General features: G+C 33.0%; 1 protein-coding gene across 4 annotated transcripts in view; it reads right to left on the reverse strand.

Annotated features, from left to right (window-relative positions):
• The window catches only part of IL1RAPL1 (interleukin 1 receptor accessory protein like 1), a 1,478,533-nt gene that overhangs the window by 38,159 nt on the left and 1,420,178 nt on the right, over positions 1 to 20,196 (reverse strand). For all 4 annotated transcript variants that reach the window (XM_074300886.1, XM_074300887.1, XM_074300889.1 and 1 more), the window contains one exon: positions 18,425 to 18,570. In XM_074300886.1, coding sequence (XP_074156987.1) covers positions 18,425 to 18,570 — 146 coding nt within the window. The remainder of the gene's footprint in view (positions 1 to 18,424; positions 18,571 to 20,196) is intronic.

Genomic DNA, 20,196 nt, shown 5'->3' on the forward strand with positions numbered 1-20,196 from the left:
TTCTGTAATCAAGAGTAACAGAGCATTTTTTCATATAATTATAAACAGTTTTGATTACTTTGAAAACTGCCCATTCATATCCTTTGATCGTTTATGATTAGGGAATGATATGTTCTTATAAATTTGACTCAATTCTCTATGTATTAGAGAAATAAGGCCTTTGTAAGGGAAGCTTGGTGTAAAAAAAATTCTCCAGTTTTCTCCTTTCTTTCTAATTTTAGTTGAATTGATTTGTGTAAAAAACAAAAACAAAAAAATCTTTCAATCCACTGTAATCAAAATGCTCTATTTTGTCATGCATAAAGCTCTCTAGTTCTTGTTCCATTTTAAAGTCTTTCCTTATTCATAGATCTGCCAGATAAACTACTCTATTCTCCCCGAATTTGCTTATATCACCCTTTATATCTTAATCATTGACCCATTTTGAGCTTATCTTGTTATACAGTGTGAGATGTTGATATAAACCTTGTTTTTGCCAAACTAATTTCTAGTTTTCCCTGAAATTTTGGTCAAATAGTGAGTTCTTGTACCAAAATTTTTGATCTTTAAGTTATCAAACACTAGGTTTGGTTATTTATTACCATATATTGTTTCCTTAATCTATTCCACTGATCTATCGCTCTATTTCTTAGCCAGTACCAGATTGTTTTGATGATTACTGCTTTATAATTCAGTTTGATATCTGTTATAGCTAGGGCACCTTCCTTTACATTTTTTTTCCCATTGATTGTCTGATATCTTTGAACTTTTGGTCTTCCAAATGAATTTTGCTATTTTTATGAGCTCTATAACATTTAACTTGCATTGTATTGAATAAGTAAATTAATTTAGGTAGAATTGTTTTTTTATTATTATTATATTGGCCTTTTCTCCCCGAGCAATGAATATTTCCAAGTTATTTAGATCTGACTTTATTTGTAGACTTTTTTGAAAATATATAGAATATCAATGATTTATTAGTTTTATATAATATTTTATAAATTTGCTAAAGTTGTTTAAATAAATTATTTTAGTTGATTTTTAATCAGTTTCTCAAGTTATTTGCAAAGGATGATAGTTTATTTCTTCATCATCCATTCTAATTTCTTCAGTTTCCTTTTCTTCTCTTATTGCTATAACTAGCATTTCAACTATACTATTGAGTAATAGTGGTGATAATGGGCATCCTTGCTTCACCCCTAATCTTACTGCAAAGGTTTGTTCTAGCTTAATCTTCATTACAGATAATGCCTATTCATGATTTTGGATAGATCCTACTCATCATTTTAAGGATAGCTTCATTTTTTCTTATGCTTTCAAATGTTTTTAATAGGAATGAGTTTTGTATTTTGTCAAAAAACTTTTTGCTGCATCTATTGAAATAATCACATGATTTTTGTTGGTTTTGTTATTGGCAATCAATTATGGTGATAGTTTTCCTAATATTGAATCAGTTCTTTATTCTTGATATAAATTCTACATGGTCATAGTGTATGATTATTGCTTTAATCTTGTTGCTAATATTTTATTTAAAAAATTTGCATCAATATTTATTAGGGAAATTGTTCTGTAGTTTTCTTTCTCTGTTTTTGTTTTTCTTAGTTTAGATATCATCACCAATTTGTGTTAAAAAAAAAAAAAAAAGAAATTTGGTATGATACCTTCTTTGCCTATTTTTCCAAACAGTTTATGTAGTATTAGAATTGTTTTTTTGATTGTTTGGTAGAATTCTTGTGAAATACCTGGTTCTTATGACTTTTTTCTTATGGGTGATATTGATGGCTTGTTCAATGTTATCTTTTTTTCCCATGATGCCTGTCATATCCATCCATTCCTTCTTTGCATTCACAAAGCCACCACCCAGGGTCAGATCCACATTATCCCTCATTAATAGTATTGATGTAATTTCCTAATTCACTCTTCTAACTCTATCTCTCTCAACTTCAATCAATCCTTTACCCAGCTGACAAAGGGATATTCCTGAAGCACAGGTCCAACAATGTTATTCAGTAAACTTTAGTCCCTCACTGAAATACATCTAAAATGAAATACAAATTCCTCTCTTTGGCATTTACAACTCTTCACAGCATTGTCTCTAAAATTATCCAGCCTAAATTACATATTACTCCTTGGACAGAGTTAGAAATAAAGCCAAACTTTCCTTTTTACTCTTTTTCATACTTGACACTATTGGCCATTTCTATGCTTTTTACATTTACTTACCTCCATGTTTGGAACCCTAACTCCTGCTTTACTTCTAACTTTAGAATCTCTGATTGCTTTCAAGACCCAGTTCCATGTCTCCTTCTCCATCAAGCCTTTCTTTATCTGACTAGTTGTCTCCTTTTCCCTTACTTTGTATCTCCTTTGAATATAGTTATATACATGCTAGTTTTTCTCCGATCCTCCCAACTTACACACACACACACACACACACACACACACACACACACACACACACACACACCAGAATGTCCTGGAATTATTATGTAAGCAATTTGATCTCATGAACTCCCTATAAGAGTGTTAGAGACCCACAGAGATTTCAGACAATATTTTGAGGAATAATGTTAGAGCAAATATACTAGAAATTGATAGTACATAAATCTAGTAAAGAGAAAGATTACATAGGATATTAATATCTATCACTTGGAATACAGTTTCTAAAGCCCTACATACCATCTTCCTCTGAACAACAAGGAGTGACTTTGTTTAAGATTCCCCTAACCCTTTGTTATGTTGTTATTCTCTCAGGGGATTTATGATAATTCATTTTCAAATTGTTATTAGAGAAGCAAAGAAAAATTCCAGAGCAGTTATGTGATGGATAACTTTTTTGATCTATATAGCAAGGCCTAAAGTCTTAATCATATCTCTCTACTCCTTACTTCATATGTCTACTTTTATATATGACATCCCAACAAAAAAAATTCCCAAATAATAAAATGTAATTTTACATAGATAAATCATCATTTCTATTTTTTAAAAAGTATGTATATATGTTTGAATAAGTAGAATGAAATAATGTGCAGTCTATTCTGTAAAATAGAATTGAGAAAGATCTTAGAATTCATTTTACCCCATTTCCCCTATTGTATTCATAAGGAAATGGGATGCTTAAGCAGATGAAATGATAAATCTATTTTTGCATGAATTGTGCTTTCAGTTGGACACCAAAATATTTTCATGGTTACTACTTGGTGATCTTCTATGTTGAACCAGTAACTATGGGAAAAATCTGGCAGAGGGGATGGGGGAGATTTTGCTTTTCCTTTCCAATAGAAAATGTAGAAATGAGATGAATCATAAATAAACCCAGTTATTATAAATAGAATGAACGGAAAAGAAAGTTTAATTTATTCCCTTGGCATAGCTCTTTTATTTATATAATAGGAGCACAAGAAAATTCTTAAGGACTCTAGGTTAATTTCGGCATATGCATTTTTCTGATAAAACAGAAAATGAAGAGTTGCTATTAATAGTTTTTGTTGTTTGGTCATTTTTCAGTCGTGTTTGACTCTGTGACCATTTGGAATTTTCTTGGCAGAGATATTGGAGTAACTTGCCATTTTCTTCTCCTGCTCATTTTATAGATGAGGAAACTGAGGCAAACAGGGTTAAATGACATTCCCAAAGTCATCTAGGAAGTGGTTGAGGCCAGATTTGAACACAGGGAGGTCAGTCTTCCTGACTCAAGACCTTCTGCTACCTAGCTGACTACTCATAATTTACCAGCAACAAATTGCATTGACTTAAATTCAATATATTTCTTTCCATGGGATGAAGAATTGTTAATATTTTTAAATGCTTCCTTTTTTTGTGTTTCAAAAATGTATCCTACAAATATCAACAAGTTATCTTACAATCATGAGATAAATAGTACCAAACCTGATTCACCTTTTATTTAGTACTAAAATATAGTTTTCAAAGTCAAAGCAGAAAATCTACATTTTATTCTTTGTGTTTCTTAAAAGATAGTCTCTTCCATCTCGATGTCTGTGATTCCAGCTTTCATTTCTAGTCTTTACTTTTTGAATAGCAGAAGCATCTCACAGGAAATTTAAATTTATGCTCTGCATATATTGGGGTCTTTAATCTGAAAAATCTCAATCAACTGGATAAACATTCATATGAGAGAAAATCCTTAGAGGAGCAACCTCATTTCACTTTTAAGATTGTCAAAATGAGGTCCAATGATTCAGGAATCCCAAAGAATCTCTTAGTGCTTGACTCTTTATTAAATATATATCAGTAATATGCTATCCTGATATATATTCACAGTCTAATTATTCTTGTGGTAGAGTAGTGATTCTATAGCATCAAAAAGAAGACCAGGGTTCAAATCCTCCTTCAACACTTACTTAACTATGTGATCACAAGCAAAACATTTAATCACCCTGAGTCTTAGTTTTCTCTTCTATAAAACAGACATAAAAGTACCTGTAATATTTTCCTTATATGAAGTCCAGTTGATACATTGCATATAAAATTTAACAAACAGTAAGACACAATGTAAATATAAACTTAATAGATTGGAAAAATTAAGCACAATGAAGATAAAACATTTAAAGTCATACTATTAAAATGAAAGTCAGGAAGAGAAATTTTATAACATCATAAATTTAGAAGGCTATCTAGTTTAGATCATCTAAAAATTATTTAGATGATCTAGAAGCCATCAAGTTCAATTCTCTCATTATATAGATGAAAAATTGAAGTTCAGGGAACTAATTCAATGACTAATTCAATACTAGAATTAACATATAAACCCAGGTTTTTTGACCAAGTTCATTGCCTTAAATGAGCAATCTATGATTTTCTTTCTTCAATCAAATACTAACATTGATAACTCATGTATAGATATATGTGTATCTGTTCATATAGATCACTCGATATACATAGATACATTTACATATAGATATACATCAGTAGATGTCCATGCAGCTGTACATCCAATAGCTGTATCCATCTATGTATGTATGTATAACAAATCATCTAAGATGGAGTTATGGACATAGGAGATCCTGAGGATTTATTTCTGGGAGACAGAAGAACTGGAACTTGTATGGACATGGAGTGTTGGTCTACATTTTCAGTTCAAATCAGTTTTGCCTCCAGAGTCAGAATTGGCTGACTCTAAAAAAAAAAAAAATAACATAATTTGATGAAGTATAATTTGACCTTTCTTTTTCTTGCATTCAAATTTAAGAGGGATGGACAGTTTTGGTTTCAGCAGGTAGCATTATACAATAAGGGGGGAAGGACCTGACAGACATCTCTCCTTTCCTATCAGTTAGGCCTTGTGGCATGGAGATGCAGGCTTGGTATTTTGGTCCTGTTTCGTTTATCCTTTTCAGTTCTAGAAGCAGGCAGTGGTGTCTCCACCCCAGGAATCCAGACATGGGGACACTGGAGTTTGGGAATAGATTGCCAGCATGGTAATAAGTCTACCAGAGAAGCCTGAGGAAGCAAGGATTCTAGACATATCGAAGAGGAATATTATCCTTGAACCTGATAGAGCTAACATATGTAGAAACTGAGTTAAGCTACTTGTCTAATTACCCTTGTTCCCAGAGATGGAGCTAGTATGGGGTTGTACTTCTAAGGAGCTGGGGGAAATGCTTGGAAATTTGTTCTTGACAAATGCTTGAAGTAAATATTCCTTGGCAAAATCTAATACAATATTGTATTTAAGTGAACTTGATGTGCTAGTCAATGACTCCTGAAAGAAAGGGAGAACACAATCGCTGGGGACTTGAGCCAGTGACAGAAATAGAGACTTACCAATCAGATCATCAAAATACTAGAAAAGCCTGGAAGTGTGTGTGTGTGTGTGTGTGTGTGTGTGTGTGTGTGTGTGTGAGAGAGAGAGAGAGAGAGAGAGAGAGAGAGAGAGAGAGAGAGAGAGAGAGAGAGAGAGAGAGAGAAAGTGAGAGAAAGATAAAAAGTGAGAGAGAGAGAAAGAGAGAGAAAGAGTGAGAGAAAGAGAAAGAGTGAAAGAGAAAGAGTGAGAGAGAGAAAGAGAGAGAAAGAGTGAGAGAGAAAAAGTGAGAGAAAGATAAAAAGTGAGAGAAAGTGAGAGAGAAAGAGAGAAAGAGTGAGAGAGAAAGAGTGAGAGAGAAAAAGTGAGAGAGAGAAAGAGTGAGAGAGAAAAAGTGAGAGAGAGAAAGAGAAAGAGAGAAAGTGAGAGAGAGAAACGGTGTGAGAGAGAAAGAGAAAGAGTGAGAGAAAGAGAGAGAAAGAGTGAGAGAGAGAGAAAGAGAGAAAAAGTGAGAAAGAGAAAGAGTGAGAGAGAGAGAAAGAGTGAGAGAGAGAAAGAGAAAGAAAAAGTGAGATAGAAAGAGAAAGAGTGAGAGAGAGAAAGTGAGAGAGAGAGAAAGAGTGAGAGAGAGAAAGAGTGAGAGAGAGGAGAGAGAGAGAAAGAGGAGAGAAAGAGGAGAGAGAGAAACAGATATAGAATTGATTCTCAAAAATGGAACTAGAATAAATCATGTTACATATACATATATGTATTGCATGTGTATGGTTTCAAATAATAATGAGATTTAATTAATGACCTATCAAAAATTACTACTTTCTAAAATTTGATTTTTAACAAAATGAAAGGAATTGTGCTTTCATAGCATGGACATATCCACTTTTTGTTTAAATAAGTCAATGTATAGATACATAATTCATCATCATATACATGCCCCAAATAGTTTATGTGCAATGTAAGGTAGTAATGAATAGCTAACATATTTCCTACAGATGGCAAATGTGACACTAAGCACTGAAATCTAAAAGAAAATGTTACCATGGTGATCTATTGGAAATCAACAAGCTTTTCTCTTCTATCTGACCTCAGAGAGTGGCTGGTATTTTTGTGTTGTGGTTAATTCCTCATTTTACTGACCTAGTTAAGGTTCAATGCATAGAACTGTTTATTAAAGCACTTATACCTTGCATTTTACTGACAAAGATTTGGCATTTCTCAAAAAAGAATTTGGGATTAACAACCATAAAATGTTCAGCTCTCTTCTACTCCCCAGACACCTAGGAGTGAGTGGCAAAAATCCCAAAGGCTTAGAGCAAATGTGGCAGCAGGGAACTCCCTGAACTATGACAGCTGCTGTTCCTTCCCAAAGCTGAGTTACATGAATCCTCTCCCCTTAGGAGTTTTCAGGAGGGTAGAGTCAATTCCCTATGATACTGAAGCATTCTGATTGATGATACTGATCTAACAAGAAAATCATTGAGAGGAATAGTAAGGAAGAAAGAAAGAGTATATGCCACTTTATCTAAATGTATATTTGAATTATATGTATAACGTAGGCTACCAGTGTAATATCCAGTAACTTGCTGCGTCATGGAGCTGTATGTAGTATTTGAGTTTTGAGAAAAATTGATGCACATTGGGTAAATATTTTCGAAATCTGCCCATGATTTTTCTTCCCACTCCTGATCCAATATGTGGTTTTGGGAAAATCCATTAATTTTTCTCAGTTTCTGTATGCTCCTCTCTAAAATGGGATTATTGATATTTTACCTACTTGAAGGCAGGTGGTTAGAACAGATGTTCTTTTGAGGTCCCTTTCAACTCCAGAATCTATGATTCTACTAATTTCTATAAGCCATAATATGCAAATCAACCAGTATACATAATATTTTTGTCAGCAGGTTCTCACTAAAGGCAAGGCAGTTAAAATGTAAATACTTAGGGCTCATTATCCAGTTGGTGAATTATCCAGTCTATTGTTTTTCTTTCTTTCTTCTTCCTGATTTGAAGATATTTCACTGAGTTATGTGTGGATTTTAATTTTCCATGCTAATTTTTTCCTAATTAGCGGAGATATCTGAAAGTTCTCTGATGACATACTTGACTATAAAGAAGCTGCAAGGGATGATATAAAAGAGACTGGCTAGTCAAGTGATCCCTGCAATGTCAAGACAATGAGAGGAAGGATCATAAAACTAGAGATTTTCCAGGGACTTCAATAACCATCAAGTTCAATAACTCTTAGGCCCAGTGAATTTAAGTGACTAGTCCAAAGTCTCACTGGTAATTTGAAACTTAATAAGTCCTTTCAGGTACCACAAGGTCCCTAGTCCAATATTCCATGGAGTATCTGCTAGACAGAATATGTAAGTGTGTGTGAGATGTGATCTTCATTGTTGGATGGAGTTTTTACTGCTGTAAGATTACGAATGGATGAAGGATAGATATAATGAGAGTTCTGAATATCATATGAGTTATGAAAAAATGAAACTGTCATGAGTTTTAAACTGTTCTTGCAGGCAAATTTCTATTACTCCTTGGTTAAAATAATTTGCATAGGCTAAACTATATGCAAAAATTTCCTCATACATTTTGCTGTGATAATCTTAATTTGAAATTGATATTTAACAACTGTGGCCAGTAATAAGGAACCTCTTCAGTAAGAGATTAATTAGTTTAATGGTTGAACTGAGTGCCTTCTTAAACTGCTTTCCAAGAAGAGAATCTCTTATATAGGGCACAAAATGTCTGGGAGAAAGCTGGGCAAACAACATACTTGAAAATACAGCCTGGAGGTAAGGAGCTATTGTTCAGAAAAATTCAAAGATGATAAACAAGTGAAGAGAAGAAGATAATTAGCTAGAATTACTGGTACAGACATATTTAAGTGTTTTCAAAATGTGTGCCTATCTAAATAGCTGAGGAGCATTAGCTGCTATGGAGTCAGTACTACAGTAACCTGATTAGAAGGTCTATAATATGGCTAAGCTGAAATCTGTAAACTGGGGTTCACAGACTAGTGAACAGATCCATGGCTAGATTTTTGTAGGATCCATGGATTTAGAGGAATAAAAAAAATAACATCTTTATTTCAATATAATTGCTTTCTTTTATAATCCTATTTTTTATGGATTAAAAAATATTATTACAAGAAGGAAATCATAGGTTTCATCAGACACCAAAAGAGCCTATGATACAAAAAAGTTAAGCATTCCTAATCTAGACTTCTGAACTCAATACTCCATAGAGAAACTGCCAGCAAGTAACCTAATATTTATTTTCTCTCTGGTTTCCCAAGTCCTGTGAGACACTATTATGTTCATTGTGTACCCCTCGTTCTACTTTGGATTTTTTTTTTACACCAAAGACAGAGTCCTCAGCATTTTTAACCTTGATAAATCAGTAGCCCTAGCAAAAAATGGTGACTATAATAGTTACTCTAGAGATAATGCTTAATAGCCAATATATAGTAGTTATGGTGAAGACCAAAGATGCATAAAGTGCAGTCCACTCAATGATTTTGCCATTACTTGGAAAGGCAAAACTAATATTTATAAAGTAGTTAGAAAGTGATGGCTAATACTATCTCTGCAAATGGTGTTAAATTATAAAAATAAAAAGCTCCCCCAAAATAATAACTTAAATGTGCCCTATTTGCAAAAAAAAAAAAACTTCACCAATAACTTTTATTTATCACAAAATGGTCAAATGCACATTACTTTTCTACCACTTACTGCCAATTCTTCTTCTTTTTTACCTCCATCTTGAAGTTTTCCTGCTTGACCCTAGGGAGAACATTAGACTAGGCATCATTAGGGAACCAAAAGTTCTATTGCAGCCACAGGTTTTGGCTTGATGTACAAAAGTACTATATGAGATACAAAATTAAGATAAGAGATAGTCCCCAGCCTTTTTGGGAATTAGTTTCTAAAAAGATAACATGACATACAAATAACTATAATATAGGATAATACTGAGCATGATAATATACTTAAGATCTATAAAGTTTTATGTGAGCCCTGAGAGAGGAAAAGACATTATTAACTGAGGTTAGGAAGAGATAAGGAAGACTTTGGATACTTGATTTAATTTTTCTGTTCCTGAGTTTCCTTGTTCGTAAAAATGAAGGGGTTTGAATAAATGTCCTCTTCAGAAAAGGCTTCTTTCTAAATTCTACATTAATGGCATTATAATATTTATTTATATATGATATGAGGTGATATTTAAATTGGCTTTAATGGATGGGAAAGCATTCAAGGGAGAATGATGATATTTCAGGAATATGAACTACTTTGAACAAAATCATGGAAGAAGGAAAATTCAGGTATGGTTGATAAGTAGTATCAGTGTCTTAAAGAGTATATATACAAGAATATGATAAGAACTACAGAAGACTTTGAATATCAATCAAAAGAGTTGAAACCACATGTAATAGAAAAATGAGAGATAAGGAAAGGTTCTGGACGATTGAGTGACATAATCAAGTCAACATATAAGAAAGATATAGTGGGTGTATAAATTTTGCATATTATACTATGCATACTAGTATATAGTAGTACTTGATACTAGAATATAATAGTGTGGTATAATTGAAGGATAGGGGAAAGTTTTATGAGAATCACAATAATGAGTTTCTGTATATAGAATGGTATCAATGGAGAGGACGAGATAGATGTGAGAAATATTGGGAAGAAAATAAAAAGAAAAGGTAGAATGGCACCTGATTTTATGTCAGAAATTGGGAAACAAAGATAATACTAAGGCTTTGAAAATGGAACTCAATAAATTGTGGCTCCATTCCCAGTACTAACATAGGATAGGTTCGAATGTGCAAAGATTTGTTGACCATATATCCATATGAAAGACCAGGAATTCAGCAACTCAGTGAGAAGATAATCATTTTGTTTCTGCTAAAATTTTCTGGTCTTTGGGTCTGGTCTTTGTAGAGTCATTGATATAGGTCTGTAAGGCTCTGTGAGGATTCAATTTGAATGGAGAGAAATATGTAATGAGGCAAGAAAAATAGGTTGAGGCCAGATTGTGAAGAGCTTTAAAATGGAGAGGAGTAGATATACTTGATTCTAAAGGGAATAAGAATCCTAAAGGACATATGGATCTGTTGAGTGGGAGAATGACACAGTCAGAAATGCACTTAAGAAAAATTTGGCAGTTGTGTGGAGGATGGATTGGTGTGGGAAGATATTTGAAGAAGTCTACTTGGGAGGGCATTGATATTTTTTTATGCAAAAGGAGAAAAAGTCCTTATCTAGGATGAAAATTAAGTGAGAAAGGTTTAGATGTGAAAAAAATTTATGCATGCAAAAAACACTTAACTGCTTGTGGGGGGAGGAAAACATTGAGGTTAGGAGTGTGGGACACTGGAAAGATCATGGTGCCTTTTATAGGAATAGGGAAGTTTGGAAGAGGGATAAATTTAGGAGAAATATGAATTCTGTTTTGGAAATATTGAGTTTTAGATATTTGAGTAATGCTTGAATTTGGTATCATCTAGGATGAGCCATTTTCTTCCTCTAGGGAACAGTTTCCCTATCAGTTTAAAGAAAGGATTGGATTCTCCAACATCTCTTATAGATAAGACAGTTTATAATAAGTCCCTCTATGAGCTTTTTAGGAGTATCATGAAATAATAATCTATAATGGATCATTTTAAGTAGAACCATATTTGAGTCAGTTATAGAGTATCAAAACCAGGGGGGGAATAGATAATCTTTTAAAAATCCTTATCATATGACAGACACTTTAATAAATTTTAGAGATACAAAAAAACAAATATATCCATTCTCAAGGAGCTCACAGACTAAGATAAATAACCTGAAAGGAAACAGGTACATACAAGTAATATATGAAATAGATGGCAGGTAATCCCATAGGGGAAAGTGCTATTACTGAAGGGAGTAAGTCAAGGCCTCTTGGGAAAGTAGTGTTTGAGCTGACTCTTGAATCAGAGAAACTAAGAGGTATAAATAAAAAGGGAAAGCTTTCCAAACATGGTTGGCAGTGGGGGATGTAGCTAATAGAAAGACAGTTATGGAAAAAGGAATATTTCATGCAAATAAGAACATATTGAGTGCCATAACATAATGGCACCCTATACCTCTCTAGTTAGTCAAAGACTGAAAAGATAATTGAAGCCATGAAAGTTAATGAGCTCACCAAGTCACTTATAAATCAGGAGGAAAAAAAAAGAACCCACAACTAAACTCTGAAGAAAATCAGTAAAGATGACTGAGAAGAAAGAAATACAATGAATATAATTCAATACATGTCTACTTAGACTCATGAAGGCTTCCAAATTTGCTCTAAAGGTTGATCTTTAGAGTTGGAAGAGATCTTACAGCTCATGGAATCAGACAAACAATGGAATATTCTTAAACACCCAATATTTATCAGTTGTGCTAAATGTTGAAGATAAAAACACAAAAGTATTTTTTAATTATTATTAAGGAAACTATATTACATTGAGCCCAATACATTCACCAAGAGATAAATGAAAAATAAATACAGTGATTAGAAAAGGAGATATTAATATCTTGGGAAATCTGCAAAGGTTTCTTTTAGGAGAAGGAACCTGATCATTGCATGAATGAGAAATAGAAGGCAAGAAGGAAAGGAAGAAAAGTGGAAATAAAGAAAGGGAAGGACAGAAGGGGAAAAGGAGCAATGGAAAAAGAGGGATCAAGGAAAAAAGGGGGGAAAGAAGAAAGGAAATAAGGAAGAGGGATGGAGAAATGAAGTAAGGGAGAGAAGAAGGAAAGGAAACAGACAAAAACCTCAACAAATCTTTTCATTAAGCTTACTCTATTAAGCTCTAGGGACATAAGTACTACAAAAGTGCCACTGTTCTTGTCCTCAAGGAGCTTTCATTCTAATACAGAAAAACAATACCTATAGCAAAGTGGTGTCTAAAGAAGGGTCTTCTGACCTGGGGAGCCACTAGGGTCTTGAGAAGTTCAGTAACTTTCCCAAGTTTACACAGTTAATAAATCAAATTATCTGAGATTTGAAGACCTTCTAATTCCAACGTCAACACTCTTTGTACTATACCAGTCAAGCTAATTCTGATAATTTCATTGTTTTACTGAATAAACATAATTTAAGTTACTACTTTGGATATGTCTATATTGAAACATATTTTCATGACATATTATGTGTACTACTGTAGAAAACAATTTCTATTTTTACAGTTATTTTCAATAGCTGATTTATTTGCTAAGAAAGGACTAGTGTTCCAGAGAAAGCCCATCTTAGAATTTTCTGTCTGGGTTCAAGTACTAACTCTGATATATGCTAGTAACCAAAGCAAGTCCTTTGCTCTCTCAGCACCCCAAAACAACTATGTATGGTTCAAAATATAGATAGAAAGATAAGATGTTCATTTTTAGCGGTGGGAAATGATGGGCAAATCACTTAATCTCCCATTTGCCCTAGATGACTTTGAAAGACCAAGAACTAGAGATGGTTTATTGATCTACATCAGTACTATGCGTTTCTTACTGAGAATTCCCTTGATTGATGAAATCACAGGTCAGGACCTTCACTTACTGACCATCACTACCTCCAACAAAATTTAAAGGGAGAATATTATTATCTACATACCTATGCATGATTTATTTATTATATGTTTTCAAATGTCTGGCAATGTCTGGCTAAAAGTGGCAAAAAAAATTCAGTCCTTTGTGATGCTAGAAATAGTTCTATAATCTTACTTTTATTTTTTCAGTGAGTAAAAATACTAAGAAAATACAATAGGCAAAGTGAAGATGATACAGTACAGTAAATAGGTTTAAAATCATTCAGGCTTTAAAATAACGTATCCTAAATGATCTCTGTCTTAATTACATTACTAAAGATATTCTGTGAGCCAGGGAATTTATTGATTAAGCCTAGTATCTATTGATTACATTGTTAGGAAAGAAAGAAGCAATTTGGATTTGAGGGGAATGGAGAAAACCTGGTTGTTGATCATTGTTAACTACTGCTTATTCCTTGGGATGAAGGCTTTGCCAGTTTGCAAAATCACTTCTGTGAAGAATGACTTACTGTCTTCATATAATCAATAAATCTAAACCTACCTACTCTGAACTAGATTGCTAGAATACCAGTTAATAGGACAGTTACAAAGCAACCAGATTGACCAGGAAGTACATTTCCCTGGAGGAAGCAGGCTTTAATTTTCATTTAACTCAAAATAAAATGGTGACATTACAAATTATATTCATTGTTATTCCCTGTCCATTTCTGCTTTATGAAAACCTCTTCTATTTTTAGGCATGACCACAATTTTTCACACATTTCCCATAACTAAAACTTATTTCCTATCTTTCATTCTAGTTTGAGCAGGTATAGAATGGAAACTGATTTATTTAAAAATCATCGCTGCTTCCTACACTACCCACAAAAAATTACTTATTTATGGCAGAGAAACACAAAAGAAAATCCTCTTAGCACTAGCCCATGGGCAACATAAATAATGTGAACACAGATGCAAGACAATGAAGTTCACATAAGGATAGATGAGAGGGTAATCTAGCCCTATGTATAGGCTTAGAAGTTGATGAAGACAGTAGATTTGGAAGCTTCTTACTGGGAGAGCAGCATTATGACCAAAGATCAGACAATAGAAAAAAAAAAGTCTAAGTGGGCAAAAAAGGCTTAAAGGATCTACCTAGCTTCTCATTCATATAGGGTATCGTCAGTACTACAAGTAGGCAGGGAATGGGATTCAGGTATGCTTAAAAGCTATTATTGCAGGTTTGATTCCAGACCATCTCAATAAAGCAAGTATTGCAATCAAGCTAGTCACACAAAGTTTCTGGTTTTTCAGTGCTTATTATTACAGTCTTATTTATGTTATTAAGTGTGCAACAATATTATGTCAAAATGTACATAGCTTCATTAAAAATACTTTCTTGCTAAAAAGTGCTAATCATCATTTGATCCTTGAAAGAGTCATAATCTTTTTGCTGGTCGAGGGTCTTTGATGTTGATTGCTGCTGCCTGATCAGGGTAATGGCCTATCTAGGTTTTCAACATGCCTTCCTCATTAAAGTTAATCATTTCCAGTTTTTGATTTGAAATGAGAGAGTTCTGACTCTTCTTTTTACTTGGGCACTTTCAGGCCATTGCAGGGTTATTAATTAGCCTATTTTCCATATTCATATGTCTCAGGGAAAAGATAGGCTTAAAGGAGGGAGAGGGGAGTGGAAGTTGATGGAACAATCATAACACACATAACATTTATTGATTAAGGTCACTATCTTACATAGGCATGGTTTGTGATATCTCAAAACTATTATAATAGTAATATCAAAGATCAATGATAAAAATAGATCACTACAACAAATATAATAGTAATGAAAAAAAGTTTGAAATATTATGAGAATTAACAAAATGCAACACAGAGACATGATGTGAACATATGCTAGTGGGAAATGATACCAATAGAATTGTTCAACCTAAAGTTGCCACAAATCTTCAATTTGTAAAAATGTAATATCTATTGAAATACAATAAAGCAAAACTCTATTAAACTTGTTATACCATATTAGAAATATTGGCAAAGTGGGATAACATCAATGGGCACACTGAGATAATAGAGAAATTCAATGTTACGAAAACCCTTTATTTCACTTCAGAAATGGTAGGTATGATTTATGAAGGCAGAATATAAGTACAAAACATTTTTAACCTGTGGAGAAGTAAGTTGGATGGAATGACTTGAATAAAGAATGAAGGGGGAAAGCAGTTATCAAATTTTGCTGTGAAAGTCAATGGTTATGAAACTTATTGGTTTCAGGATGACTTAAAAGAGTTTATGCTGATTATATGTATCAATATTTAGATATTAGATAACAAAGTGTCTTAGAATTATTAGGAAAACACTTTTGATATAAACGACCCTTTCAAAGAGGCTCACCAATCACACTTGAGAATTTTTGAAGTACTATATAATTCAGAGGTGAGCTAGAGTCAACTAGTGGGAGCCAATTGTTAAATTTTCATTGTGAACATTTATATCTCAGAAATGGGCAAATACTACAAATGGAGTTTCATTTAAAGATACTAAGAGGTTTTGAAGAGCAGAGCAGACAGATGATGAAACACTTCTCTCAATAGAGAGTGGTACATGAGAATAAGAAGAGGTAGATACAGAATATGATAGATATGGATATATGGGGCTCCTGCAGCTATCTGGATAAGTGAAGTTGTTTTTTGTTTTTTTGTTTGTTTGGTTTTTTTTAATCATTATTATACTTTGTCTCTGTGTGAGGCTTTCTATTTGTCTAAACTGCAACTCATTTGTTTGTTTTTATGTTCTGTAGAACAATTCCTTCTGTTTCTTCCTTTTTTGATCTTCAACCAAATACAAAGTTCTTGGATTTTCTTACATGAGTAGATATTAATGCATAATGTCAACCTCACTCATTTTTATCTACTCCATTTATTTTGGATAAAATATACTCATGGAGAACTATGGTCTAATCATGAATTTTATTCTACCAACTTTCAGTGATATCTGCGAGATCTTGCATTAAAGTTACTAATTCTTATGTTTGTTTGCACATTTATATTTAGGGACCTTTGAAGCAATACATTTTACTGCTAATTCTATTTAAAAAAATTTTTTCTGCTATGAATTATGAATCTCCTATTTTCTTTACTCTGTGGACATATTCTATAGCATCTATCTTGGGAAATACATATAAATACTCCTATCTTTTCCTCATCCTTTTTAGTTTAAAGATATTTAGGTTAGATTTGCAAGATATCTGGTAATGAACATTTTGTTAGGTATACTCCATCTCTGGTCAAGAATCTGTCATATCTTTATTATTGTTTAACCAGATCCATAAATCCAAATCCTATTTTCAAGTTTCATGTTTGTTTGTTAGCTTAGTTAGCTCTTCATTAAAAAAAATTGGACTTGTTCATCCCTTTTATTTACTGATGAAGGGTGAAAAAAATGCAGCTCATGCCCCATATTCTTTAGTTTATAAACACTTAAATTGTAGGCAATATTATTTAGATTTCTTCTGGAATTATTATTAGTATAATATCTATTACAAAATTGAAATTCTATAGTGCTTATAACATAAACCAGTAGATATATTCTTTTTTTTTTTTTCTTTTTTTGCTGAGGCTAGGTAGGTCAAGAATCTTTTTTTTTTTTCCCCTAGTAGATATATTCTTAAATGAATTAGTTAATTATTTCCTGGTGGCCTTTAAAAATAAGATAAAGATATGTTATAGAGTTTTGTGCAGTTATTTTTGAATTGATTTTATGTTAGTAATACTTGCTTCTTTTGCTATGATTAAGGACTCAAAAGTCCAGAAGGGGCATTGTGATCAACCACAGAAATTCCCACTGCCTCTAAAGAAGCATTATGTATAAGTATGTTTCTATTATAGTCCCTAGTGGAATCACTAGTCTGTTTGGCTATTAGACATTTTCTCCATGGTTACAAACCAAGAAAGTGCTTCTTCAGGGGCAGTGGGAATTTCTGTAGCTGATCCCTTCAAGTCACAAAGGTGATCTGCCCTGAAGGTTAAGAGGAATTATGTCTTAAGGCAGACTGCTAGAATATCTGATTTGCAATGTTCCTGCTGGACTTTTAAACAAAACACCTACCTTTCTATGTCTGTATCGGTAGTATAAATTCACTTTAGCAATGCTAATAGAGGTTTATTTAGGTTTTATCTTCATCTTTTATCTCCTTTGTCTAGAAAAGAATGATTTGCTTATTAACTAGTATTTTAGCTCTTTCTACTTTATTCTTTTTAAAGTTTTATTTTTAGTAAATTAATTTATTTTATATGCATATATGATTTTCCTTCCATTATTTCACATCACTGAACCAAAAGAACAACAGAAGGAAGAGGGTGACAAAAATCATCATCATAAACATGCATATTTCAGCAAAATAAATTCCCAGTTTGACCCTGCCTGAAAATATAGTAGTTAATCTCAGCAGCAACCATTGTGGTTATGAGGAGGAAACAAGAACAAAATGGGTACCCAATAGGAAACAACTGAACATCCTGTGGAATATGAAAGTGATGGAATATTATTGTTACCCTAAGAAATGACACATATGAGGAATTCAGAAGAAAAAACAACACAGAAATACATATTAACTGATTCAGAAAGAACATCACCAGGAGGATAATATGTGAAAGTGATAAAATAATGTTGATTTTCACAACATTAAGAACCATTAAAGTCCAATGGAATTGCAATGAACAATCTCAGAACAGATAGGGTAAGAAACCATCCTCTTCTCAGCAAAGAGATAGAGACTGCACATGTGGAATGTAACATACACAACCAGACAGATGTGTTTAGTGACTTTGCTTAAATGTTTTCCTTTATTAAGAGGAAAAGTTTGCAGCTGGTGGAATTGTAATGAAGGGAGATGATGGTGACAAAAAATGAAAGTTGATACTAAAATTCATTTAAAATTAAAATTATTGTAATATTTTGTTGTACATTTTTAAAAAGCTGCCAGTCATTGTAGCAATGCTAGTATGTTACTTTAATTATAGCTTTGTTGAGAATATAGGAATCATTCTTTTTTTTTTTTTTAAGTGTCTCATGTTTTCCCAGAGTCAAGGTAAGAATAAAAAGTCCTTTCCATATATAATACCCATAAAAAAAGTCATTTTTACCTCGTTTATGAAGTAGAACACTGGCGTGCCTGCGTCCATTTCCATTTTCAACATAACAAGAATAATTTCCCAAATCTCCTTCCTCTACAGAGTCAACAATTAATGAGATAGAAACTTCTTGCTCCCCAAGATGTTCCTTAAGAATCCTGAATAACACATATACACAAATATACGCATTGTCAGATTAATGCATGATTTTGATTTTCTATATTACTCACAATCTACAATACTTGATCTTCAAATTTGGCTATGGTTTGATGTGATCTTAATTAAATTACATCATGCCTCTTTGTTCCTCACTTTTAATGAGAATTCTTGTCTAGGAGGATGCAAATGACAGTTGCAGCTAATTATCTTCCCGAGAAGGACAACTCACATAGTGAAAACAGAGAGGTGAAGGACACCTTGAAGAAAAGTTTACAAATTGTTTTCTGTATGAGGTAGATTATGGTATTGGTCTAAGTAGGTGAAAAATTATGATGTCCTAGGCTATAAAGTCATTTCTCAGCTTATGTCAAGAAACACATTTCTGTGATATTGTGACATTTCAGTTAAAGCCCCTAGTCTGGCATTTTTTAATGATAAAATATAATTGCCTATTTTTAAAGAAATGTGAAATTATTAACCTCGAGGCTGAATGTTCTGATAAAATAGTTAATTCTGACATTTGAAATGAATGGTAAAAAGTTCCCCCACCTAACTGTCAAAAAGTTTAGCATTCTATGCAGCAAATAGATGATATTTCCTTAAACTCCAGCTACTTTCTCTTACTACCCTCTAGCTGTGTCTCTATCTTTCCTCAATTCCCACCCACACACGGGTACATACTTTCTTCTTCTGGAGAGAAAATGAAAAACTTCCTCAGAGTCTTCCCAGATCAAGCAAAAGCAAATAAACAAACAAAAACCATTGTAAAGAGGTTTATGGCTCCTTTTAAACTTCTGAAGTTCAAAGTCTCTGGGTGAAAGACAATAGTGAAGCTTTAAATAAGAAATATTGCTCAATTGCATTCCACATTTCATAGCACACTTGGTCTGGGCTGTGCATGATAAAATTAGAATACACTAGGGTGAGATATGCCTGCTCTATCTTGCCACTGCCCAAAGAAGAGAAACCTGATTAGAATAAGCTCAAAAGATTGCATGGGTCTATCTTCTTTTGAACACTATTTTTTTTTCTGTTACCTTTATCAGCTTACATGTTGAAGATGACAAACAGAAAATACTAACATTGCTTCTCTTACCCTAGATAATGTGATCTTCAGATGAAGATAAAGTTCAGAACTTTATTCATCAATTTGATTCTCTCATAAGGCATTTATTGTGGCTAGTATAACCTTGTACATTTAAAGTGTGTTTAAGATTCAGTAGCTGTAATGAAGCACAATTTTAGTGAGTAATGCAGACAGACCTTGAAGCCAGAAGAAAGAAGTGCAGGGGATTTTGGTTTCTCTCTTCAACCTTGATTATTTTTGCAAGTTTATTCCTCTTTATCATCTCTACCACATAAATATTTGTGCATCAAAGCCAGAATAAGGAAGATTTCATACAAGGAATACATTTTACTGCCCAATATTTTGTACTTTCCTCAAGTGCTTTTCAGTTTACTAGTTAATTAGAATGTATAAGAAGTATATGTGGAAAGATAGGAATGTTACAATATTCTCTATCAAGTAGCTTGATAATGTTTCTTTTTCTTTTTTTCTTCTATTATTGAGAATACTTAGGAAAACCATTCTATCACAATTTCTATATTTTTATTGTACTTTGATC

Source organism: Sminthopsis crassicaudata, chromosome 3 (genome assembly GCF_048593235.1).
Source record: "Sminthopsis crassicaudata isolate SCR6 chromosome 3, ASM4859323v1, whole genome shotgun sequence".
Lineage (NCBI taxonomy): Eukaryota > Metazoa > Chordata > Mammalia > Dasyuromorphia > Dasyuridae > Sminthopsis > Sminthopsis crassicaudata.